A 26289-nucleotide genomic window follows, 5' to 3' on the forward strand; every position below is an offset into this window, starting at 1 on the left:
ATCAAAGACATCAACGAACGTTAGTACACTGCAGTATTTTCGCAAATGCTTTAAAGTCTTTTATAGGTATTGTACGTATACGCTAGGTAGGTACAGTCAAACTATATAGTCCTGACATGAAAGAGTGCGATTTTGCTAAGACTTTTTATGATCATCAGTTATTTACTTACTTTTACATACATTTTAAAAATAAAATACCGATTGATTATATATTTTTAACTGATTAGTCCTTTAATAAATGAAACAGATCGATTAAAATACGATCTTAAACAATAAGTTAGGATCCATTTCCGTTTTCACGACTTTATAGTTGGACTGTAGTCTGTAGGCATATTTATAATCTGAACACGGGAAAATCTGGGAAGGAATTAAATTCAGTATTTTCACGTTATATTCGCCAAGTTTTTCTATCTATGGTGGTCTAGCGCCCCCTATAGTAAATTTTCTGTAAGTAATATGGTTTTTCCATGGTAACACTTTTTGTCTTTGTTTACTCTATGGTTTGATTTTTTCTCTATGGTTGCACATTGTTTTGTTAATTTCTCATTCAATTTTCAAAATTACCTTCAAATAATTTTAGGCCGAGTGCTTGACGCCGGTTTTTGTGAATTATTTAAATTTATAAAAGTTAAGTAATAAATGTACGATATCATTTGTTAGTATATAAAATTTAATACCACTATGTTTCTACGAATTTTTGTATTATGTTTAGTAGTGGGACTTGTATACAGCAGTAGACAATTCCGTTTAGGTCGAAGTAGGGACGGTAATCTTGGTAGCCCTGGAGATTATGCCGGCGAAAAGCTTCCTGAAGAACGTTGGATGGAGCAAAAATTAGACCATTTTTCACCAACAGACCTCAGGACTTGGAAGCAAGTAAGTTGATTGTAGGTTCAAATTAACTTTCGGTGGTGTGGTCCATGATAAATTTTGATCATAGTCATGCAGGTAGGTATTTAGTGTTTTTTACCCAATGTATTTTTTTAAATAAACCAATGTTTTCCTTTCAGCGTTTACCCTCTGGCTCTATGCCTCTTTCTAAAGCCTTCTTATACCTATTTAGTTGCAAATTTGCGCTACTTGCAATGCCCCTACCCGAACCCCCACATCCCATGTGCAAGGTAACTATTTGACATTCAACAAAGGTTAAGTACTTATAAGTAACCTTTTCGTTTCAGAGATATTTTATAAATGATACCTTTTTTGATTATGAAAATCCTGGTCCTATATTCATCATGATCGGAGGCGAAGGCCCTCTTGATGCAAGATGGATGGTCAAAGGTGCTTGGATTGAATATGCTCAGAAATTTAAAGCAATGTGTCTCTCTTTAGAGCACAGGTATTATGGAAAAAGCCATCCTACTGAGTAAGCACATTTCATTATCATATTTTTTTCCTACATAAATATACCTACTTATATGTATAGACACTTTCAATATTATAGTTAAATCCAACTTGCAATGTTCTGAACATTTAGTAATACAATATACACAATATTTGCTATTAATTTCTAAAGTTTTATTTCCCAGAGATTTAAGTACCAAGAACTTGCAGTATTTGTCATCTCATCAGGCTTTAGCAGATTTGGCAAATTTTATAAGTACCAAAACTAATGACTTCAAGTTGGTAAAAGAAGTAAAATGGATTGCCTTTGGTGGCTCTTATCCAGGTTCCCTGGCAGCCTGGTTGAGAATGAAGTACCCACATTTAGTACACGGGGCTATATCTTCAAGTGGGCCATTATTGGCTAAACTTAACTTCATGGGTCAGTAGTAAATTATTTTTCTTTGTTAACAATTCACTATTTCTCCCATTATACTTGGCCAGTTCCCGCTACCTTGTCTGCTTTAGCATATTGCCAGATTTACAATACAGCCCTGGTAGCTCATTCGGGTAAGCACCTGCTTCTCTTGCCAGAGATGCGGGTTTGAATCCCGGCACTGACACATACCAATGAGTTCTTTGGAATTTAAGTACAATTTATGATGACTAATGATGCTCTTTTAATGTTACAATAATATTGTTTCAGAATATTTCCAGGTAGTTGTGCATGCCTTGAGCGAAAAGACACAAAGTGATGAGTGTGTGAATCAGGTTAAAGCTGCCCACAAACAAGTGGCCACACTCTTCAAGTCCAATCCAACAATAATTGAGAAAGAATTCAGGTTAGTTGCTATATAAAGATACTTATGAACTATGATAAATAAAGTGGACCCTGGTCAGATAATGAGACTTTCAGATTGACCTCTATAATGTTGATTTGTGTTGTTTAAGAGGGCAATGACCTTATTAAGTGTATTGATAAGGTGATGATAGAATGTTTGTGTTAGTTAGCTCATTCTCTTTTGTTATCTGGAGTCAATGTATTGCTTTATCTTTATTGGTAATTTATAAGACTCGCTGTTTCCTGTGACTCCACCTGCATTGTAAAATTTCAAGAATCAAATCAAACACCCCTTTCCAGTTTTCCCTGTAACCTATTTAACTCTACCATAATTCGCCAAATCGGCACCCGTCATTCTCAGGGACGGTTTTTAAACCCGTGCGTTGTTAACTCAACCATTGGTCAAAAATCGCAACAATCGCACATACTATGACAATGCTTGACAAGTGGCTTGACTAATGGTTAAAGTTGACTACGGATCAAAAAACGCACTTGCACTATTAATAAATATAACAGTATGAAGGGATAATATTTTATCCATTTACCAATAATATTCCACTATACATAACATCTACCTTCATAATAATATTTACATTAAATTATAGTTAATATTTCTTCTTTTTAGGGTCTGCAAACCTTTCTCTCAAGCAAGTGATAAGGACAAACGTAACTTCTTCAATGCGATCGCAGACGACTTTGCAGGCCTTGTGCAGTACAATGAAGATAACAGGATCGGGGCTAATGAAACATACAAAAACCTTACGATTAACACTGTAATTATTATGCTGCATTTTCTTAATTGGCACAAAAAGTAAACAACAATCTTTGTGTGGCTTTTTAAATTTTTAGAAAACCAGGTTTTTAATTAAAACAAAAAAGCCAATGAAATACTAACTAGCAAAACTTAAGTTTATTTGTACAATAATATTTTTATTAAAAGACATACCAAGATTGTTTACCTTTTGTGCCAAGTAAGAATGAATGCGGTATTTATTATTATCCATTTGGAGGGCTGCATTACCAGTAGGCAAACAGTTGTCCCGTTACAAAGCGCGCATAAAACGGTCCAAATTGCGTAGTCAGCGCAAACGTTTCCAACTGTGAATACTCGCCATACTAAACCGATACGTCGCTAACTCAGTCATCAGCAGCGAACAGTTTGCCTACTGGGAACAGTGAACATAGCGTAATCAGTGATTTCGATTCTGAAGGCAAAAAATTAAATTTTAACGCTGTCAAACTAAAAATGTTGCTAGCACAAAAATAGATTTACGGAAACACTCATAAAGTCGCATTTGAAACAACGAATTAAGGTTTTTACAGCTTTAGTGCCAATTTCTCCATAGTCGGCTATCTAACGACCGACGAGTTACCATTCATCAATTATACGTCATCTCCATATAAAATTCATGAAAGATGTGTCAAAAGTCAACCACTACTCCCTGGTTATGTTCTAACCGACTATGGAGAAATTGGCACTTAAAATTATACATACTTTCTGCCTTCAGAATCGACAGTGACTCATTATTAAATATAAGTGTTGTTACAGGTATGCCAGATGTTAACCGCTGATGGCGGACGCCCAGCCTACAAGAAATTGGCTGCATTCCACTCTATTATGTTGGATAAGACCAAAGAGCCATGCTTAGATTATTCATATAAAAGCATGATAGATGAAATGTCCAATACTCGATGGAGCAACGATAGCGGTATGCTAATTTTATTTTATTTTGCAGACATTTCACTATAGCATAGCCATTACCACCACCAGTATTTGATCATCTCAATAATTTCCAGGTCGCCAGTGGTTCTACCAAACCTGCACAGAGTTTGGTTTCTACCAAACTTCGTCGGCGGATGTGGCCGAGGTGTTTGGCAATCAGTTCACATTGGACTTTTTCACCCAGCAGTGTCAAGACGTTTTTGGACCAAAGTGAGTTTAGTATACCTTTTTAAATTTAGTTTTTGTCAATGAAATAAGAGGGACGTATGCCTTCGCGATCATAGTGTAAGGGTGGGTTGCACCATTACAGACGTCAAATCTCTTGAAGATTGATCTGTCTCGCCAAGACATTTGACGTTTGTAATAGTTAAAGTTAAATGGTGCAACCCACACTAAGTCTCTTGGAGAGACAGATCAATCTTCAAGAGATTTTACGTCTGTAATAATAATAATAATCATTTTATTTCAAACAACAAGGTCCATAATTAATTACATAAAATCATTAAAAATAATAGTAATAGTTAAAGTTAAATGGTCTTGGTGCAACCCACCCTAAGTGTAGCCAATTCCTAACCACATTGGTTTTGATTTGCCACTGACACGTGACTTTAAAGACGGATTGGTTTTGATTTGCCACTGACACGTGACTTTAAAGACGGATGTTCTGCTCAATACGTGTACTTCGTGTAATCGCAATCGCACACTTCATCTTTTAGATTCAACGAAAACTTCATCGAAGACGCCACTGTATTCACGAATACCGACTACGGAGCGCTGGATATCGACGCGAGCCGAGTGGTGTACGTGCACGGCACGGTCGACCCCTGGCACGCTCTCGGCATCACCAAGACTAGGGACCAATATGCCCCAGCCATATTGATCAAAGGTAAGTCAGTCTTTACTAATGCGCACCCTAGATGATCAATTATATTGCGCAATATTGAAGATTGTGCGTTATAATTGATCATCTAGGGCTTCTAGGGTCTAGGGTTAATATTGAAGATTGCGCAAACGTCATTTGGATACAAAACGCGTGTAGGGTGCGCCTTATGATGACAACATCCAAATTCATAATTTTAGATCAAGCGCGCAGTACGTTTTTTTTCATTTTTAACCGGAAAAAGAGGGTTTAGTTAACGTGTGTATCTGTCTGTGTTTGCGTAGCTTTCAAACGGCTGAACCGATTTTCGTTTTTATGGGGGTTTTTTCTCGATGAAATTACTCGTAGAATCCGCCCTTAAAGTTTGTCGCGTCCGAAAAACAACACACTGTATACCTACTACTTTTAAATTCCTGACTGATGTGTCAAAAGTCAAGCAATAATCCTTGGTTATATATGGTCTAACCCGATGTGGAGAAACAGAGAGGGACAGCATGTATATTTTATCTCACAAGTAGCCACTAACCAGACGTTGTGGAACAGGGCCTTATTGTTTGATAGTAATTGTATTAATTAAGTAATTATGTATTATTTAGTCTAGTTTGGTACAGCTAATTTATTTTCTCCTCAGGTACTGCTCACTGCGCTAACATGTACCCTTCAAGTGATAGTGACCTCTTGGAGTTGAAACGAGCTCGTCTTGATATTCAACAATTCATCAGTGTGTGGCTCGACATGCCTTAGTAATGTCCATTTGTATAATATATATGTAATTATATTTTTAAGTTAGCGGTTTATAGTGTTTGCCCATTAAATATAGGGTCGGTGAGATTGTTGGTTATTACGATCTGTTACCCTTGAAAATTAACCGTACAAATAAATTATGTCCGGGAATTTACCCAACCCTAATAATTTCTTTGTTTTTCTAGGGTAGGGTTAATTCTCGGATATACCTTTCCCGACCCAGATAACCAGAGAGATCGATGCGAAAGAGTTTTTCAAACTAACGTGTCAGTGGATCATTCTTACTGGCAGAAAGATATAAGTATGTAAGTGTGGTAATAAATAAGCAATATGAAAATATACCGGTTGTCATAGCTGGAAGTAGAATGGATGGAGTGCGACTACGACGGCGAGATAGTACGAGTATGGCTGCCATTTCCATATTGTTTCTTTATTCTCGTTGCTTCTGGTTATTGTTGAATAGTTAATACGAGTACCTATTTCAGTTAGGAAGCGACAAAAATTCGTGTTCATGAGCGCGGGAATGGCAGCGATATTATAGTAATTGTCAGCAATTTCTAAACAATCTCATGAAACTTAGCACCCTCCCGTTTCATAAAGGCCTAGGATAACTTGAAACTCAAAATCCTACATCAAGAAATTATAATAATATCCTTTGCGTTTTGGTTAAGTACTAACACTAGCCCCTGTCTACTAGGGTTCCTCGCCGTTGTGTAAGGATGGGCCAGTCATATTAGCGTCCAACACCAGATTAATTCAATCGCACGCTCCAAGGACTTTTGTATGTAAAAATACTTGGAGCGCGCGATCGGAACGCGATTGATCGTATTTTTTTCTTATGTGCATTTTGTATGTAAATCGGTGACGGACAATAAGTGTGAACAGCTTCACTTAAAAATGTTCTGCCATTACGACACACGATAAAAATCTAGTGTCTCTAGTGGAAACGGGGGTAATCAATACTTGAACGACCGAATCTCGTTCTGCTAAACTCTAAATTCAGTGCTTTTTTTATAAAAGATTTTACTATTTTACATCTATGATTTAGTTCTTTTTTTATGAGCTGTCAGTAAACTTCTCATCGTATCTCTCAACTGCAATGTCGTAGGTCTTTTTTACCTACATCCATTTGGTTTTTCTTCCTCGGGATCTTCGACCGGGGACGGAGAGCTGCAGTGCTCCGTTTCCAACGTCGTCTTTGGTATTGTACGTCTTTATTCTCATGATGTCTGATCCATCGTAATACTTAACCGATTCTTGAAGTTTGTGATCGTTCTGTAATACCTACCTCCGCACATTAGAATCCGCGCCACCACTGAGGTTTTCGGAAAAAGCGGGAATACTTGTTCATACGATCTGACACTAGTCCTATATGTGCAGCGCCACGTTTTTCGGACTTCAGTAATGGTACCGCGGACTCTAGCAATGAACTGTTCATTGCTAGAGTTATTATGAATATTAGAGTTCATTATGAACAATCTGTCAAATCTGACGTACCTTGTATGGATTTGACCAATGTATGATAGATAAGCGAAGCTGCTGAGGGATTGCTATTATATTTATTAAATTGTTGTATACTTATGTGTCGGTGGTGGTAGTGTAGCTGAAGGTGGTGACAAGGATGTTCGTTTCGTACACATTTATTCTATTCTATACAGGGAGGGGGCGAAGTTCGTGTAAGTGGCTCTCTCGAGTGGAACCTTTGTACATATACCCTTAATTTCAGCTCAGCTAGCCTAGCTCCAGACTACTCCCGAGTAAACTGGAGCAGCAAGCGTGGGTGTTGCAATAGCTAGATAGGCGCTCTTTTGGTCCAAGAATATAATCTCGTTTCTGTAGTAGATAAATAAGATGTTAAATTGTTAGCTTGGAAATTTATGTATCAACTTAAGCTATAACTGCTTGTGGCTTAAGTTGATACATCAATTTCCATGTTTATCTGTAACCCGAATTTTATCCCCTTTTCTAGACTGTTAGGGCCGGCGCCCATTATCGGCATCGGTACGACTGAGGATTTTAGATGGCAAATAGCAATATACTATAACATAATGGCAATAAAGTAGAATTTTCCGTGATATGTGGTCGTAATAACAAAAATACCGCTTGGGTATGCTTGAGGCTGCTGTATCGGCTGACTTGAGAATGCTTCGGGATGCTTCGGCATCCTTCGGTACGCCGCCGGCGCAGAGGCAACACTCGAGGGATAGCTTACCCTGCGGGGCGTGGGGAGGCATCAGCCATTTGACTCACACAACTCAATCGAGGTAACCGCTGTGTGTACATCCTCAAGGACGCCTCGTCATCCCTAAGAACGTTGCAGCATGACAAAGCATAATTGCCGATAGTGTGCGCTTGCATGTAGGATGCCGAAGGATCCTTTTCCTCGCCGATGCCGATAATGGGCGCCGGGCCTTAGGGGTTATGGGACATAACCACATCTTCGCCAGTTTTCCATCTGGTGTTGCCCCGAAATATTGTAAGGTAATTTTACTTCTTCTTGAATCTACGAACAACCCGTATGGTCTTCTTTCTATGGCTTCTTGTTTGGACTCTACTGAATAAGTTTTAGTATCAAAAATTTTTCTGTAACTAATGTAACTAAGGCGTAGGTGCGCGCGCCTAACTCAGTTTCGGCCCTAAGGACGTATTCAAACAAAACTGACTGTAAGCCGCCGAAAGTGAGCGAACGTTACGCTGTTTATTGCATTTCCATACATATACGATATACGTTATTACGCTAGACAACATACATTGGTGACCCACCCTATTAAGAGATTGGTAGATATCATAAACAAGTTTTGATGACAAACAACAGATAGCGCTCGGAACTCATTGAGTCATGTACCTACTGAAAAAAACTGAAATATTAAATATCTTAGAAATTGTTAAGTTTCGGATAATGCATTATTGGGTTCAATCGACTGGAAATGCCTTCCTCTATCACCTCCTGAAAGGATCGGGTCTACTTGCAAATAACCCTCTATAGAAATTCCAATCTCCAATTTTATTCTTAGCTAGAATAGAAAAAGTTACATGCTAGGTAAGCTCTGTGACTGCGCGTGCTTTATAAGTAACCGCTCGGCTTCTTACATCAAATCGCAGTCTTGTATACGGCTAGCCTACTACGGCACCTACCTATAAACTTAAGTACATTCGGAGTAGCCCTCCTCAAACGCAGCCATGAAGAAAAGCGTTCCGGATCCGGTACCGGTAACACAACAGGTGAGTAATCTATAACTACACACACTACAATTACACATTCTACATTTTTATCCAGCTGACTGTAAATATCGTTTGCTGTGGCCATAATGACTCATGCGCACGTAAAAACTCCGGCCCGTGAAACATTTACTCATAAACGTGCCGTTATCAAAGCTATCGCTAGTTGCCAAATCCGCGACATTTAAATTTAGTAGAAATACTTAGCCCCCTTATTCATAAAAAATATTGTTCTCTGTCAGAGAGTGACAGAACACTTCAATAACTAAAGCGTCCTGGGCCCCAAGTCTACTAAACGCATTAGAGTAAAATTGGATGTCGATTGTATGTCGACAGCATGTCGACAGCGAAAAATGACACATTTGGCAGTCTTGTATTTTTTAAGACCATAGTGTCAGCTCGATGGAAGTTGGATGGAAGCCACCATGAAGCCACTCATATTACATTGAACAAAACGCTAGTCCACTGACAAGTGCCACACCGATATCGTCTCTCGGGTGACAATTTGCGTAGTCCACTATTTATTAACGTTTCCGTCAATGGCTTCATTATGGTTTATCTGTCAAAAATCACCTTTGTGAGGCCATTGAGCAGATACACCTAAGATACACGTTTTATTCAGATGTTGTCAACATGAATTGGAATATTCATTTCAATTTGCGGTGGGAAATGCTATTATTAGCAGACAGAGTGGATAGAGGTCGTCGGGAGTTGAAGGAACGGCGTCGAAATCGCGCCTTCATGAGGCGGAATGTCGATCCTTTCCTGAGTTTGCCGGACTCGGAGTTTGTGAAGACATTTCGCCTCAGTAAGGATGTGGTGAAGGAGATAGCCACGGATTTAACTACACTGATAGCCAAAGAACGCAGGCTAGATGGTATATCTGTTATGATTAAAGTTTAGAGCCGTCTATAATTTGGCAAAATATAGCTGTACTGGATGGTAGAAGATCTAATACTTTTACATATATGTTTCATATACTCATTGCATTGCATTCTTTTAGCCATGTTTTATAACCGACTTCGAAAAAAGGAGGAGCCGGTTCCGTTTTTGCCATTTTGGCTACGGAACCCTTTGTGCGCGAGCCCGACTCGCACTTGGCCGGTTTTATTTTTTTATCCTCAACTAACAGACAAAACCAAAACAAAACCTCAGAAAAAGGAACCCTGTTGGTCAGAGAACAAAACGATAAATTGTTAAAATGTACTCTGTGTTGTTAAAGTTGACATAAGAAATGCAACATATCGACACGACGAGTTTTTTTTTTGCCTGTGGTCTTAATTATACAGCCAGTTTAATATATGAAAAATATATTTAAATGTCATAACACGTCAATTATTGAATTTAAAAAACATCGAATAAGATAAAACACTAAGCCCCTGTTTCACAATGTCTGGTTAGTCGCTACCTGTCGGATAAAATACATGCTGTCACTGTCTAAAAAATAATAACAGAGAGTGACAGCATGTATTTTATCCGTCAGGTAGCCACTAACCAGACATTGTGAAACAGACCCTAATACTTTTAAATAAATAGTGTGGAAAATCTTCAAATTAAGCCCAAGTCGAACGATCCGTGTATGGTGGCTTTACAAATTTGACAAAACCGGCAACACTGATAATATTCCAAGATGACGTCACGATCACCCAGAAGTCATTCTATGTCAATAGCATTTATATTTTATCGAGACTGGCCGTGAGACGTAGGGACTACCGTTTTTGGGCCAATGACAATGGAGTTGCAATGGAGTCTCTATTGGATATCTTCATTGATATTTTTTGTAACCAATAGCAGACTTGGGGCCCAGTAACTTGTTTATGAAATATAACGCCACTCGACATATGGTCGATTCATGTATCCACTATCAGCCAGAATGTATGAGTCACCACAACGGTTGTTTTCAAAAAGGGCATTCCTGTATGATGCATTCCAAATTGTTTGGTCTTGGCTGCTTCCTGGCCATCTTGCAACTAAATCTATAACTTCCAGGTAGGCACTTCCAATTGCTTGCACATTTATGAAAATATAGCCTTTCCTATTCCTAAAGTACTCTGCCATTTGTCCACCAGAGGAACGAAGTCTTATGTGTGTGCAATCCAATGCACCAACAGCTTTGGGAGATCGTGCAATGTTATAGAAACGTATCTTTGCTTAACTTATCCCGAGCTCTGTATCAGGAAACTTTATATATTGCTTGCTTCGTGAAGCTATTGCTGCGGTAACCCTCGTTTTTGACGTTAGGGACCATAGTTTTTTTGTCCACTGTTTGTTCAGACCATTGCCTGTTTTGCCCAGTTCCTGAAAAGACTAATTCCTAATAAGTCCATTTCCTGTTTTGACCACTCTCAGTACAGTGTGAAAAAGAAATGCTTTTATAAGGCATGCAACCTTTTTTGAAGTACTGCTTTTATAATATTTGCCCGGGCCTGGGCTCTCCTGAAGAATCATGTTGCAAGCATTTCGCTTGGTTGCCATAGTACTAGGTGTTACTAGGGTATCATGAGATGGTAGGACCTTATACATTGTTTTGTTGTGCTTGTTCGGTTAGTCGAAGGCAAGTACCCATGGCACAACCAGTTGAGCATATTAGTTATTAGTTGTGCCGTGGGTCCAGAAGGTCAGCTGCTTCCGTCTCATGTGACCCTAGTACCTTGACCCACATGGCCAATATACTGGCTACATTTGCAAATCCTCTGACGAAATGCCTTTTCTGAAATTTTCTGAGACATTTCGTAAACGACTTCATAGATGATCCTATCAAGCCTCGAATTCACTAGGGCACAAGTTCTGAGACTGTTACAGAACATCTACGGTGCGTGTTCTCAGAACATTTTGGTAACATGTCGTGATACAGAAGTCGCGCACGCGTCCACACTCTGCAACAGCGGTCGCTAGACCTAGTAAAAAAAATATACTCTATGCGCTAGACTGATGTCGCAGGAAGTTCTGTCTCGCGAGCCAAAACACGGAACCTGTTCTGCGACACGTAGATGTCGCTGTATAGTCGCGTGCGACGTCGCAGAACAGAGCGTGACGTCGCGGCGACACGTAGACGACATGTGCCTAGACAGGTTCTGCGACAATTTGTCGCCTAGTGAATACGAGGCTTTAAGATTCGTATAAAGTGGATATTTTAGACCTACTGACGTCATTTTCTCGTATTTTGGAATGGGGAATTAATGCACCCCAATGCACCCTTTCTTGGTTTAAATAAAAAGAGTATTAATTTGAAGTACCAAATATTATTTAGAATCCTACTTAAAACCAAAACAAACTTCTGCTCTAATAAAAACGAAATATTATTTAGAAACCTACTTAAAAACAACACAAAATACTGCTAAAATATAAAAATGTTCCTCAATTCTGCTTCTTCTTCAACTTCTTTAATACTTTTTTGTGTGTGCGGGGAAACAGCAGTTTCCACATTTTAATCTTTTTGAGAAAATTAATGGTTGATATTTCATTGTTTTCCAATTTTGTCAACCATTTCTTCAAATTCCGGTCAAAGTTGATATCTGAAAGCTTTCGGTTCTTCTTTAAAGGTAAAAATGAGCTCCTCTTTATTATTAAGTCGTAATGAATTGCTTATTTTTTCAATTTAAATACGAATGCGAAGAACGTGGGCTTTTTTGGAATCCTTGCATTTGTGCCATCATTGAGTATGAATGGTCTGGAGACGAAATAGGCAGACGTTCCCCTCTGCCGGGGTAGTGGGCCAGAAAGGCCTACCGATTTATAAAAACTATAATGTGGCAAGTTACTTGGCGACCCTCCTTGCGGGGTGAAAGAAGTGGCGGGGGCGAGGTAGCACGACATGCTACACACGTAGAAAAGTGTGCCCGGATTAATCTCGCGATAGCTTGTAACTATTTCTGACGTAAGTAAAATTTTATTCTATGAGTGTTCCCGTAAATGTCATATTTAGCTTAAAATTTATAGTTTGACAGCATTAAAATTTGGATGTTTACCTTCAGAATATCTACCAATTTGAATTTATTTATGTAAAAGTGTTTTATTTTATAAATCAATTTCCATGTGACTTTCATGTTCACTCTCTGTTTGAACTTGTTCATCGTCGTCGTCATCCTCATCTTCATCATCGTTTTCATTAACTTCAATTATAAATCAAAAAACATTATACCTACTTTGAAGTATAATGTACTAGAGTACGCCAGTCATATTAGTTCAGTGTACACCTATAATATTTTATGTTTAATTTAATTAAATCCTTACTAATATTATAAATGCGAAAGTAACTGTGTCTGTCTGTCTGTCTGTCTGTCTGTCTGTCTGTCTGTTACTCTTTCACGCCAAAACTACTGAACGGATTTGAATGAAATTTGGTATACATATGGTCCAGACCCTGGGAAAGAACATAGGCTACTTTTTATCCCGGAATTCCCACGGGAAAACTTTTTAAGGCGAAGCGAAGCGCGCGGGAACAGCTAGTTATAAATAAACAATAACATACCTGTCCAATACATCGTCAAATACTCTATCAGATTTATAATATTCGTCTTAATTTTTTATGACATGGTCGTCACCATTTCTCCACTTTTCAGGCGAATAATTAGAGAAAAGCAACTCTAAGTCTTTTATCTCTTTATCTAAGTTAGAGTCAATCGACGTTCTTGCGAGCTCGCCTTTCACGTACCCCCACACAAGTTCAATATGATTTAATTCCGGGTGGTATGGGGGTAGGCGAAGCACGATATGACCATTTTCTTTCAAAATTTCATCAATGTTGTAATTTTTCTCTGTGTTTTAATCATTAATTACTTTCATTAAATCACATAAATTTTGGTTGCTTTCCTAGTTACAAGAACTGACAACTGACGCACTGTCATATGGACTCTTCGTCTTTGTTGTTTACTTTTTCGTATCTGACTGCGCAGTACCAACCTTTAGCCGCGTAGCATGACTGATCTGGTACGCTGTTCTACAAGAAGCCCCTATATTGAGACATTATACGATTTGTTGTTTTTAATGTTATTTTGTTGACGAATTATAGATACCTAATAATAATATAATGATAATATTAAAAAGGCCTCAACACTCATCCTAAGACTAATGGTCTCAGTATCAATGATCTCATGTGGGTCGCACTCAAATTATGACAGACTATATAAGACATGTGGCCGCCTCGGCTGCGCGGCCGAGACTGCCGTAACAATGACATGCAGTGCACGCGTTGCCCTTCACCGCTACCCTCCCGCTACCCGCTGTCGTCTTGGGTACCTCGTCCCCTCCGCGTCTTTCACCCCGCAAGGAGGGTCGCCAAGCAACTTGCCAATCTATAGTTGCAGTCTCAATTTTCACTAGACTCAGGGCCAAATTAACCGAAGTAATTAAACGCGGTTAGAAGGATCGAAAACGCAGTTTATGCTCTAAAAGAGCTTATACAATCATTCCGATTTTCACCGACCAATATTAAGGGCCAAATTCACGGGTTGCACAGAAATCTAAGTTTTATTAAACTACGATTTCATTAATCACGATTGCCGATTTCGTCTAACTGCGTTTAGAGTAACCTGAAATTCATCGGTGCTATTTTAATCTCGTTTACGTCACCGGTGTTTCAGCTACAGACGAGCCAGCAACACTGAAATGCGTTTAGTTATTGCGTCGCGCCGTACATACTTTTTGCGTATTTTGATTTCGAGCAATGGAGTAACAAAACGTTTTGACACATTATAAAACAAAAAAATAATATATGTCGTTGTCAAAGCGTTGTTATTTGCTCAGTGGTTTGTTTATGACGTTTGACAATGACAGCTCTCTATAACTGCGCTAACTGGCCAATTTATAGCAGTTACAGCTGTAACTGCGTTTTGCTCTAATCTTTGTTAATATTGGTCGGTGAAAATCGAAATGAGCGTACAAGCTCGTTTAGAGCATAAACTGCGTTTTCGATCCTTCTAACGACGTTTAATTACTTCGGTGAATTTGGCCCTAAACATGATTAGAGCAAAACGCAGTTACAGCTCTAACTGCTGTAAATTGGCCAGTTAGCGTTGCTAAACGCAGTTATAGAAGCTGTCATTGTCAAACTAACCTCAGTCTGATAACAATGAAAGAGTTTATTTTTTAAAAGAAATGCTTGAATTATAACTTTTATTATGTGGAGAGCCTTTGAAGACGAGGGAAGCCGTAGACCTAGGTGGATACGTGAGAGAGAAGAGCAATTCGACCTTCGACAAGTACCTCCTAAGCTAAATAATATAGTCATGGTTATATAATATGTTTATGATAAGTACTGGATATAAGAAATAAAAGCAGCTGATTATAATATTTTATATTAGTTATATTTCTTTTTATAAGCAACTAAAACCTAAATAACTAGCACAATTAATTTATATTATCATCCATGTCTTTTAATTTGTTTGCCAGCTCTGCTACGCGCAGCTTCTCCTGCTCCAACTTATAAATCTCTTGCTCTTCTTGAATTTTTAAAATTCTCATGGTTGCCTCATGCTGCTCTTTAGCTTGCTCATTAGCGTTTAGCAGCGTTTGGATGCGCTGCTTAGCAAGAGACTCAGGGCCAAATTCACCGAAGTAATTAATCGTGGTTAGAAGGATCGAAAACGCAGTTTATGGTCTAAACGAGCTTATACGCTCAATTTGATTTTCACCGACCAATATTAAACTAGATCAGAGCAAAACGCAGTTACAGCTCTAACTGCTATAAATTGGCCAGTTAGCGTTGCTAAACGCAGTTATAGAAGCTGTCATTTTCAAATGTCATAAACTAACCTCAGTCAGATAACAATGAAAAAGTTTATTTTTTTAAAGAAATGCTTGAATTATAACTTTTATTATGTGGAGAGCATTGGAATTAGACTTTGAAGACGAGGGAAGCCGTAGACCTAGGTGGATACCTGAGAGAGAAGAGCAATTCGACTATATTATCATCCATGTCTTTTAATTTGTTTGCCAGCTCTGCCTTGAGCAATTTCTCCTGCTATAAATCTCTTGCTCTTCTTGAATTTTTAAAATTCTCATGGTTGCCTCATGCTGCTCTTGACGACAAAGACTTTGCCGTAAGGTTTCGTATAAAGAAGCGTTTATGTTAAGTACTGGATATAAGAAATAAAAGCAGCTGATTATAATATTTTATTGTGTTTTTTTTATTATAAGCAACTAAAACCTAAATAACTAACACAATTTATATTATCATCCATGTCTTTTAATTTGTTTGCCAGCTCTGCCTTGAGCAATTTCTCCTGCTATAAATCTCTTGCTCTTCTTGAATTTTTAAAATTCTCATGGTTGCCTCATGCTGCTCTTGACGACAAAGACTTTGCCGTAAGGTTTCGTATAAAGAAGCGTTTATGTTAAGTACTGGATATAAGAAATAAAAGCAGCTGATTATAATATTTTATTGTGTTTTTTTTATTATAAGCAACTAAAACCTAAATAACTAACACAATTTATATTATCATCCATGTCTTTTAATTTGTTTGCCAGCTCTGCCTTGAGCAATTTCTCCTGCTATAAATCTCTTGCTCTTCTTGAATTTTTAAAATTCTCATGGTTGCCTCATGCTGCTCTTTAGCTTGCTCATTAGCATTTAGCAGCGTTTGGATGCGCTGCTTAGCAAGAGACTCAGATTGCGAAAGTTTCAAAACTGGTCGCCTGCGGCTTGTAGCCTGTGTACTCGTATTAGGCCTTGCTGGAGTTACTATAACTGGGGGGGGTGACGCCACTGGGTTAAAAGTTCATGGTACTGTATGTGACCGCTGAATTCACTTTTTCTTCTACACTGAGCCTGAGAGCAGGATTCTATTTGTTTCGAATCATTTTAGCAGTATAATGAGTCCAATTGATTTCCTGATTTGTTGTACCTGTATGAAGGAGGCTCACATCCTGCAGCGGATAACGTGTGGCTAACGAAGAAGAAGCAGCTAAATTATCTTATTCAAACGATGAACTCTGTGAAGCCATAGCCACATGTGATTCCTTTGACTGGCTTGGATGTGACGCAAGTACTTCAGATCCATCATATTAATTATATTTACAAAGCCTTGTACTTGTGGTTTGATTGTGCGGCTTTTTCACGGACGCTGTAGGCATCTGTCTTCTTCGATTCCACTATCGAATAATGACTTTCCACCAGATCTACTAACACCATCTTCTCGGTATGAACAAAGGTCGGCATTGCTATCACATAACTCTGAAAGACATTGAACTTTGAAAGAAAGCGCTGTCCAATGGCTATTGCTTTGGTGGTATCACGTAACTTTTGTGAATGGTAAAGTGAACGACTGTCTTTGCCAAACTGAAAGCCATTTGACCGTAAATACACTTGTGCAATATTTGTTTACTGACATACCGTAGCGTTTTGTTCTCAAATTACATAACAGTTAAGAGAGAAAAAAATCAGTCCAGAATATATTAATGTTGTGTTATTGCTAAATTGTTAACTCTCTGTATTGCGTTCCAATAAATAATAATAATAATAATTAATGTTGTGCAAAAAACGGTTTCTTATTTAAGTAATTATTAGGTGAGTACTGTTTTTATCAAAAAAATTACCTAGTTACTTCTTCACTCATGACGTGAAGCCCACAGACGTTGTACTAAGGCCTCTCTTAATACATTGTTGGCAGGTGCTTCTACCGCGCCTCCTACTTGGCGATGAGGAGCATGAGAAGATGCCATTCCTTACGAGGCCATGGGGAGGGCCATGGCCTCGTAAGGAATGGCATCTTCCCGGCACATATTGTGCAGAATAGCACAGGCGTTTACGATTTTACCCGCCTTCGCAGGAGCATAATGTAATGTTCTGTGTGAGAGCAAGCAGCGCCAACGACCTTTTAGGACTCCGAAACAGCGTTCGATGACGTTCCTTGCTCTCACTTGCACATTTGTGTAGTGCTCCTTTGGAGAGCCAGCAGCTGCATTCAATATGGGGGTCATCATCACATTGCTTTGCCCATAGCCAGAGTCTCCTACAACAAAAATAGCATTACATTATTATCTGCTATTAGTGACTATAAATATTATATACACAATAGTAAAAATAAACCAACAAACCTAGCAACCACACATTCTCCCCTTGAAGACCATTTAAATATGCCTTCACCTCCGACATATTCCATACATGGGAATCATGTGATGCCCCAGCAAATGCTGAATTAATGTAAGTAATTTTTAAATTTGCATCACATATCTGAAAAAAGAGTTAAATTAAGTCCTCAAGAAAAAAATACCTTTAAAGTTACCTAATTTTGAAAATGAATTGAACTTACTGCCATTACATTTATGGAATGGTAAAGCTTTCGGTTAAGGTAAGCTTCCTCATCTTCCACAGGCCTAATTATTGCCACATGGGTTCCATCAATGGCCCCTATGACGCCTGGGAGCCCGAAAAGTTCCATGAATCTGAAAATTATATTTAACATTCATATTTAATAACTTAATGAGCAATTATAGTTATTAAGTACTCATTATTAGTTAATATTATATATGATGGATACCTTTTACTTATTATTTCCCTCTCTATGGGTGTTTTTGGGAATTTAATATATTTTTCCAAAAGTGCACGCTGATTTAATGCCTCTGTCACCTCTTGTATGGAATAGGAGACCATTGCCTGCGAGAGGCCTAGGTGGTAGTAGGCCCCAACATTTTTTTGGTACATCCCATTCCCATAAAAGGCGACAGCGGCAAGTATCTAAAAAAACAAAGATTATTAAGATAAATATGTTAAACAGGGTTGGCCGATATTAAAACCTTCTTTAAACGCTTTTTAAGTTCTATGAATACGGGAGTAAAACTTGCCAAACATATACGCACCTTTAAATCAGCTGCCACTGCTGAGAGTCTTGTACGTTGAGCCATAAGAGGTACGATTTCATCGCATAACCTGCTGAATTGTACACGGGTGAGCCTAAATTTTTTTCGGAACTCCTCGTCCGGTAGTTTCAGTGGCTCACTCCGTGCCCTTAAAATTCGCCTATTTATTGCTAACTCTCTTTTTAGCCTTTCGTTTTCCTCCAACGCAATTAATACTATATGCGCCATCACAAATACAATCCAAACAAATAATAAAAATGTTTGTTATAAGTAGGTACTTTGAAAGAAGTTGGTAAAGAGTAACTTCCTTCAAAGGCAGAAATCGAAGGAATTAATTCTTTCAAATCCATGGACAGAATTGTTACGTGATACGAATTACTGTCAAAAACCGAAAATCGTTCATTCTTTTCAATGCTGGCTTTGCGTATTCTGGCTATGCATTGGACATCATGTTACATGATACCAAATTGACAGTTGAAAGGTAGAATTGCCTTCAAGGCAAGGGCAGTGAAGTTACGTGATAGCCATGCGGGTCTCTGTTTCGGTTCGACATAACCTTCAGCGAAAATATGCAGCGTCGTCAGATTATAATATTATGTACTTATTAGAAATAAAAAGGCTGTAGAATTGAAAAAGAATAAAAAAAAGTTTAGCACAAATTTGTTTTGAATGACTGACAGACAACGACATATATTTTTTTTTATTTTATAATGTGTCAAAATGTTTCGTTACTCCATTGCTCGAAATCATAATGAGGAATTATAAAAATTTATAACAACGGCCATTTTGGCATGTCCCTCAACTTCTTTATTTATTTGCAGGGATTTCTTTCCTTATATTGGTAAAAAATGACTTTTAACTGAAAATATAACTTATTGACTATATTTAAAACTAAAATGTAATGAAATCCTGCTTAAACTGAATTTTACAAAAATATTTTAACAAGTCGTGACCCACGATTTTGCCCTGTCCCCAGCTTAAAATGAAACTTTAAGCTCAATTTATTCAAAAAATTTCTAAGTAGCCGAACTTTTGGAGTGGTTTATACGGAAGATCTACTAAATAATTATCGTTTGACATCATTAAAAGTGCGAATAATAGCAGTTTTATATTTTTAAATCGAAAACAATTGCGGCCCTAATTATGATACTTCCGAAAATGTCGGTTTTGTTACCGCATTTTTTCCTATAGAAAATTTACCAAATGCTTATTTTTCGTTTTCAAAATATGGCAATACTAACATATTAGAGATTGCCGGCTTAAACAAATTAAAAAGGCCTCCGTGGGTAGCTCAGTGAGACTGTCTCTATTACCGGTCGAACTGTGACCAAATTTGTCGTCAGGTTTGTTACTACCTTAATCAATTATTTATTAATACATTTCTTTCGATAAATTAATATATAAAGACATGGTTAATGCTAAACAAATTGTGGTATTTGGTTTATCACTGCTAGTAACTGGACGGCTAATATATTTTTTCAAAGGTTAGGTGGGCGTGTTTTGTTACTTCGGTTTTGTTACTGAGGGTACGGTAACATATAGTTGGAACGAAAAAGTAACAAAATCGACAGGTTTACATGGCGACTTTAATAACGGAAGTCGGATTGCTATGACTGTTTATTTATTGTTATTTTTTGTTATAAACGTGTTTTTTCGAGCGATATAACCCAATTTAGAGTTAAACCTATTATGAAGATGTTTGAAGTGAATTTCATGTAAAATTAGGCCCATGTTTTAGTTTCATCATTTTCAAATTTTGTGCTGGTGCCATGTAAACCAAGCCCAACTATTTTGTTACCGTCCGTTTTGTAGCTGTCCCTGCATTTTGTTCGAAGATTTTGTACTATTTTGTTTAAAACTATTTACTTTCATAATTTATTTGGTTCTTATTATTTAATATTAGTTATTCCCCAACCTATGTAAAAGTTATTAATGTGTTGTTGTTTAAATTACGCCTCAGGTATTAAAAATAATTCTTGATTTGTTGACTGTGGTAACAAAACTGAGACATTATTGAATTTTTAACTGATTTCTAAAGAATATACGACTTTTTTCCCTTGATAATGTCATTTAATAAGACTGTGGCTTTCCTTTAAATACATTAAATTGAAAGAATACCTAAAGTTTAATTAATTATTTAGGCCCCAAGAATGGTAACAAAACAGAAATTAATTCCTACTAACCGTCACATTTTTTCATTTTTTTAAATAATTACTAATAATACCGTAATTACACAATAGATTTTAATAACTATAGATTATAGCGGTGTTATTTCATTTACTCAAAATATATTACAACACCAAAAAATAAAAACATAACATTTTCATCCGTTGTTATAAATTTTTATAATTCCTCTAATACGCAAAAAGTATGTACGGCGCGACGCAAAAACTAAACGCATTTCAGTGTTGCCGGCTCGTCTGTGGCTGATACACCCGTTACGTAAACGAGATTAAAATTGCACCGATGAATTTCAGGTTACTCTAAACGCAGTTAGACGAAATCGGTAATCGTGATTAATGAAATCGTAGTTTAATTAAACTTAGATTTCTGTGTAACCCGTGAATTTGGTCCTCAATCTAGTTGGCAAAGCGTTCGTTTCGTGTAAAATGATTTGTTCACATACTAAATGACAGCTTTATTGCATAGAATATTCGGATTTCCGGATTTGATCGCCTTTGGTAAGCCTTCGGCATGGAATTAATAATACAACTTGTAGTATTGTTGTATTATTATTACAACTTGTTGTATTATTACTTCCATGGCCTTCGGTCATGGTTTATTGTTATTAGCCGTTGCCTAGCAACCAATGCCAGAAAAATGCCATAGTGATGTACCGGTATGTAAATTATGTGGTTATCGACAAAAAAGTCACAGTTAAAGGAGGTTACACATAGTTTATTTTATTTAAAAAAAAAAATAGCTTACTATGATATACGAGATATTACAAAATTGGTGAACGTAGGCCGACAGGGTTGACTAGGGGGTCATTCTGAACATTTTTTGGTCATCGCTTTCAGGAAAGTCTAGATTTAATAAATCCAACCAAGTCTTCTTCTTCTTCAATCCCGTTACTGCTCCGAGGAGTCTGGGGCTGACACCAGGCGCTATTCTATTCTATTCTATTCTCTGTGGGGGTGTAAGTACCTGCACCTGGCTCTCTCGAGTGAAACCTTTGTGCATATCCCCAAGGTCTAAACTGCCTTCCTAAGCTTGGACCATTTCCCACCACGCTGGTCCACTGCGGGTTGGTGGGTTCACATATCTAGATGTGCTAGATCTAGATATGCAGGTTTCCTCACGATGTTTTCCTTCACCGTAAGAGCGATGGTATACATTGTACTTAAGTTAAAAGAACTCATTGGTACATGTCAGCGCCGGGATTCGAACCCGCATCTCTTGATTGAGAAGCGGGCGCTCACCCGACTGAGCTACCACCGCTCCTCCACCAGGCGCTTCCATCCTTCTCTGTCGTGGGCCAGCAAGTTAAGCTCCGGCCACGACTTCCCTTTCTCTTGGGAACGCTGTATATGGACCGCTTCCAGGTATGAGCTGGTCGACCGGGTCGCCTTGAACCGCTCTGGGGTTTCCATTGTAGGGCCACTTTCGGGATATGGTCATCAGGTCTTCGCAGTGTGTGGCCCAGCCATCGCCATTTCCGCTCTTGGATGTCTTTGTCTATAGGCTTTTGGTTTGTAACCTTCCATAGCTCGACATTGGTGATGGTGTCCGGCCAGTATCTACGTATGATGGTTCGTAGACAGTTGTTGACGAAGACCTGAAGTTTGTGTGATATGCCCTTAGTGACCTTCCACGTTTCGCATCCGTATAGGAGCACAGTCTTCACATTTGTGTTGAAGATGCGGATTTTCGTGGTACGAGATATGTTGGCCGACCTCCATAGGCTTTTTAGTTGCGAGAAGGCTCCCCTTGCTTTGTTGATGCTACTTTCGACATCCCGTTCTGTTCCTCCCTGAGGGGTGATGATGCTTCCAAGATAGGAGAAATCGGTAGCGTGGGTGATGCGGTGGTTTTCCAGTAGGAGTGGTGGGTTGTTATCGCTGCACACGCGCATTTCTTCTGTCTTTTTTCTACTGATCTTGAGGCCAGCCATGTTTGCGGTTTTATCCAAGGCTGTAATTTTGCGCTGCATATTATCATGGGTCAGTGGCGGATTTAAAAATTTGCCGCCCCTACTGACTTCTGTTCTGATATTATTCCATTTTGTTAGTTTAATCCCGTTATTAGTATGATTGTGAACTTAATGATATTTCTATGTCTATCTGTCACCAACTTCAAATGTTTCATCAAATCTGTGTTTTTTGGTAAATAAACTTATTTGTATTTGTATTTGTATCTTATAATTAAGGTTGCGTACCTCAAAAGGAAAAAAGGAACCTTTATAGGATCACTTTGTTGTCCGTCGGCCTGTCTATCTGTCTGCCTGTCACCAACTCACCACCATTTTTCTCAGAAACGGGTAAAAATATCAAGCTGACATTTCGCAAAGATATCTTTGTATATACAAAAATTTTTATTTTGTTTTTTTTTTCACTTTTCATACAAGGTGGCGCAAAAGTAATCACCATCAGTAAGAAGTTGCTCTCATTTGTACAAAAGGCCGCCAATTTAAAATTTGTTTTGATATTGGTGGACTAGACAAATGCAGAATACAAGTTGAGAAGCCATGGAAGCCATACTTCCCAAGAACGCCAAATAATTGTGTATATTCAGTTTTCGGGTCGCCTTTTTTTCGTTTTATAGGTATGTCATTTTTTCCTGCAATATCGCCCGATTTAGCCGTTTCAGACGGTTTTTGTGGGTGTTTTTGAAGACCCGTGTTAATGTGAATAAGCCCACGTCTCTGGAAGCCCTTAAGGACAACATTCGACACGAGTGCGAGAATCTCTCGCCCGAAGTTCTCGCTGAATTGATAAGAAATGCCATGAAAGGAGCCCGTAGGGCAATCAATTGTGACGGCTCCCATTTGGCCGATATCATCTTCTAGGCCGGCTCCACACGTTGGTCCCAACGCTCGTACCAACGTTGGACTGCAAATTGGGTGAGGCGTACATACGTTGGCTAATAAACTAGTTGTGTCCCGGCAGGGCCAACGTGAAGATGTTCGATACAGAAATCTTAACTGCTCTGAGGCGATAAATATGTACTCATTAATGATTCCCGCTTTTTTAAAATCTTCAATTGAGAAGATCATGCCCATATTCTGTTGAATGCTGCGCCATGCATAAGCTAATATATTTAGATTTTTTGTTCCTTTCGAGTTGCGTCCCATATTATTGGATGTGCTTGTTGTTAAGTTCAATAAAATCTGTAACTTTTTAATTTTTCCATAAAGGTGACGATTTTGTGCATGAGAAATCCATTCTCGCTCGACGTCCGCACTCGTTGCGTGTTGCAATAGCACTGAGCAAAGCAAAGCGCCAACGTGTGGGCGTGATCGGCAGATCGGGAGCAGATTCCTTTGATAAAACCGACACGAGCCGGCCAACTACCAACACTCGCACCAACGTTGGGGCCAATGCAATTTTCTAGATCCATACGTTGGACGAGTAGCGTTGGGACCTGCGTTGGGGCCAACGTATGGAGCCGGCGCTAGACTTTACCAATAAAAATTTAAACATAGTTAATAAAAAAACAAAAGTGAAGTTTTTCATTAAAAAAAAAAATTGATGCAATGAACATAGGATGACTTCTTTTGATCCACCTTGTACAAATGTACGACTGTACGACATCGACAACCTGGTAAAATAAAAATTTAAAATGGGGATGATTCTTTTCGTTGGTGTCAAACCATTTTTTTATTCAGTGACTGGTTTACGAAATATTAAGCTTCAAACTGCGAATTCTTGGTAGACTCAAGTTACTGTTTGGTCCAAAAATATCACTGATGTACTTAGTAGGTACATATGCGGATAAAACAAAAGTAATGCACATTCACTCATCTCACAATAAAACCCCATATGTACCTACCATCGTCGCTTACGAACATTCATGTCTACACCTAAATAACATACGGTGCCAATGTAAAAATATTGATTTTGTACACCAACATATGTATATTGGTCTTATAATTGACCACAGGCTCAATTGGGGGCCTCATATTAATTACATTTGTGATAAACTTCGCTCAATTGCAAGCAGATTAGCTATACTGAAGTATAAACTACCATATAGGTTACTAAGAACACTATACCTTGCTCTTGCTGATAGTATTATTAGTTACGGATTAAGTAGTTATGGAAGAACCTATAAAACCTATCTTATAAATATATACAAGCTTCAACTAAAATTGTTAAAAACTATTGTTAACAAAAGAACTAAAATGTTGTATGAAAATAATGAAATAGGCTTATTTCAGCACTGTAACATTCTACCTATTAACCAAAAAATTAAGATTGATATTCTTAAGGAAGAGTATAATAACTGTATTAGCATATTAAAACCTAAGACTCGCTATAAATCCCTGAGGACACTAAGTTACACTAAAAAAATATAATCTACCTAAGTTTAACAACGTATACGGTAGAAGAACCTGCGAGTATCTTCTCCCCTACTTATTAAATGATTTGAATAATGATACCACACAAAGTTACCTAAACGACAAAAACTTCATCTTATCGATCAAAAAACACTTTGCTAGTAGTGGTGACTGTGAGTACATGTTGTAGATGTAAGTATTACTATCTTGTTATTGCTTTTATTTTATTTTAATTTAACTTCTAATAATATGTACCCACGGATAAGTAGATTGAACCTATTGTATAAGATATGTAGGCATTAATTTGCTGTCTATTGTGTGTGTAAATCGCGGGCGGCCCGCACACACGGGCAGGCGGGAGCGTGCTGTGATGCTGTGTGTGCGGACCGGCCGCGAACACCAGTTGTTATAAGTGCTCAAGTATAAATATAATCTATCTTGCCGGGTACCTAACCTACTATTCTGTTATTGTTATTGTTTTGTAATTGTCTCAAGATCCGAACTCCGCAATCTCAGATAAACCCTGCGGGTTTTTGTGATTGTTGCATGACTGTAATAGATTGAGCTTATGGAAATAAAAAACTTACAAAATTCCATATAACTACCATTACAGCCGTTTCCAGTTTCTCCAAATTCGAAAGTATTCCCGCTGCTTCTTGTCGCGTTACAGGCTTTTCAGTAATAACATCTTTGATTGATTTCAAAGAATAACTGCATGCCAAGAATCTCTTTAACTATTACATGCTTCTTTTCTGGCTGAGCAACGTCTCAAATTCACTCTATTCCGGGTTTTGCCTTTCCCGATTTCACTCATTTATTTAAGTCAGCGTTGTGTCGAGTTTACAAAAAAATCCTGTAGCAGCATGAAAAAGCGACAATCTTAAATTGACTAGTAGCACGGGGCGCATAAGTATTTAAGACATCGCGCAGCCTCAAGAGCGAGCGCGACGACGTAGAACTTTTGTCACGACTTAATGCGCCCCGTACTAGCCCTTCTGAGCATGATTCAGCAGCCACAGTTGCCACTAAATTCAAAGAATATAGCTACCTACTGATTATATTACAGTCCGTTTATTTATATGTGGATTGTGTACACGTAAATTTATATTTAAAAAAATCTAAATTTGCTAAATTTGCCGCCCCTCTAAATCTGCCGCCCTAGGCACTGGCCTTTTTGGCCTATAGGTAAATCCACCACTGTCATGGGTGTTACTCAGTAGGCAGATGTCGTCCGCGAAGTCTAGGTCTTCCAGTGATGATGA

The 26289-nt window shown here is 38.2% G+C and overlaps 2 protein-coding genes and 1 long non-coding RNA gene across 3 annotated transcripts; 1 reads left to right on the forward strand and 2 right to left on the reverse strand.

The window, feature by feature from the left end:
- The first annotated feature begins 506 nt into the window (after window positions 1-506).
- On the forward strand, window positions 507-5598 carry LOC105398563 (putative serine protease K12H4.7). Its single transcript, XM_011570690.3, has 9 exons — window positions 507-876; window positions 1179-1366; window positions 1530-1765; window positions 2030-2165; window positions 2790-2937; window positions 3714-3873; window positions 3962-4097; window positions 4604-4773; window positions 5399-5598. The coding sequence occupies exons 1-9, from the start codon at window positions 682-684 to the stop codon at window positions 5509-5511; spliced, it is 1482 nt and encodes a 493-aa protein (XP_011568992.3). The 5' UTR covers window positions 507-681; the 3' UTR covers window positions 5512-5598.
- Window positions 5599-17394: 11796 nt separating this feature from the next.
- LOC105394013 (putative nuclease HARBI1) lies at window positions 17395-18442 on the reverse strand. Its single transcript, XM_048632820.1, has 4 exons — window positions 18210-18442; window positions 17982-18114; window positions 17767-17902; window positions 17395-17681 (listed from the first exon to the last, which is right to left on the reverse strand). Exons 1-4 carry the CDS (start codon window positions 18371-18373, stop codon window positions 17395-17397), a joined length of 720 nt encoding a protein of 239 aa, XP_048488777.1. The 5' UTR covers window positions 18374-18442.
- Window positions 18443-18707: 265 nt separating this feature from the next.
- On the reverse strand, window positions 18708-25391 carry LOC125491306. The gene is made up of 3 exons (XR_007268219.1): window positions 25104-25391; window positions 24286-24288; window positions 18708-18835 (listed from the first exon to the last, which is right to left on the reverse strand). It is a non-coding gene; the product is annotated as an uncharacterized LOC125491306 (long non-coding RNA).
- Window positions 25392-26289: the final 898 nt, after the last annotated feature.

The sequence above is a fragment of the Plutella xylostella genome, chromosome Z (genome assembly GCF_932276165.1).
Source record: "Plutella xylostella chromosome Z, ilPluXylo3.1, whole genome shotgun sequence".
Taxonomy (NCBI): domain Eukaryota; kingdom Metazoa; phylum Arthropoda; class Insecta; order Lepidoptera; family Plutellidae; genus Plutella; species Plutella xylostella.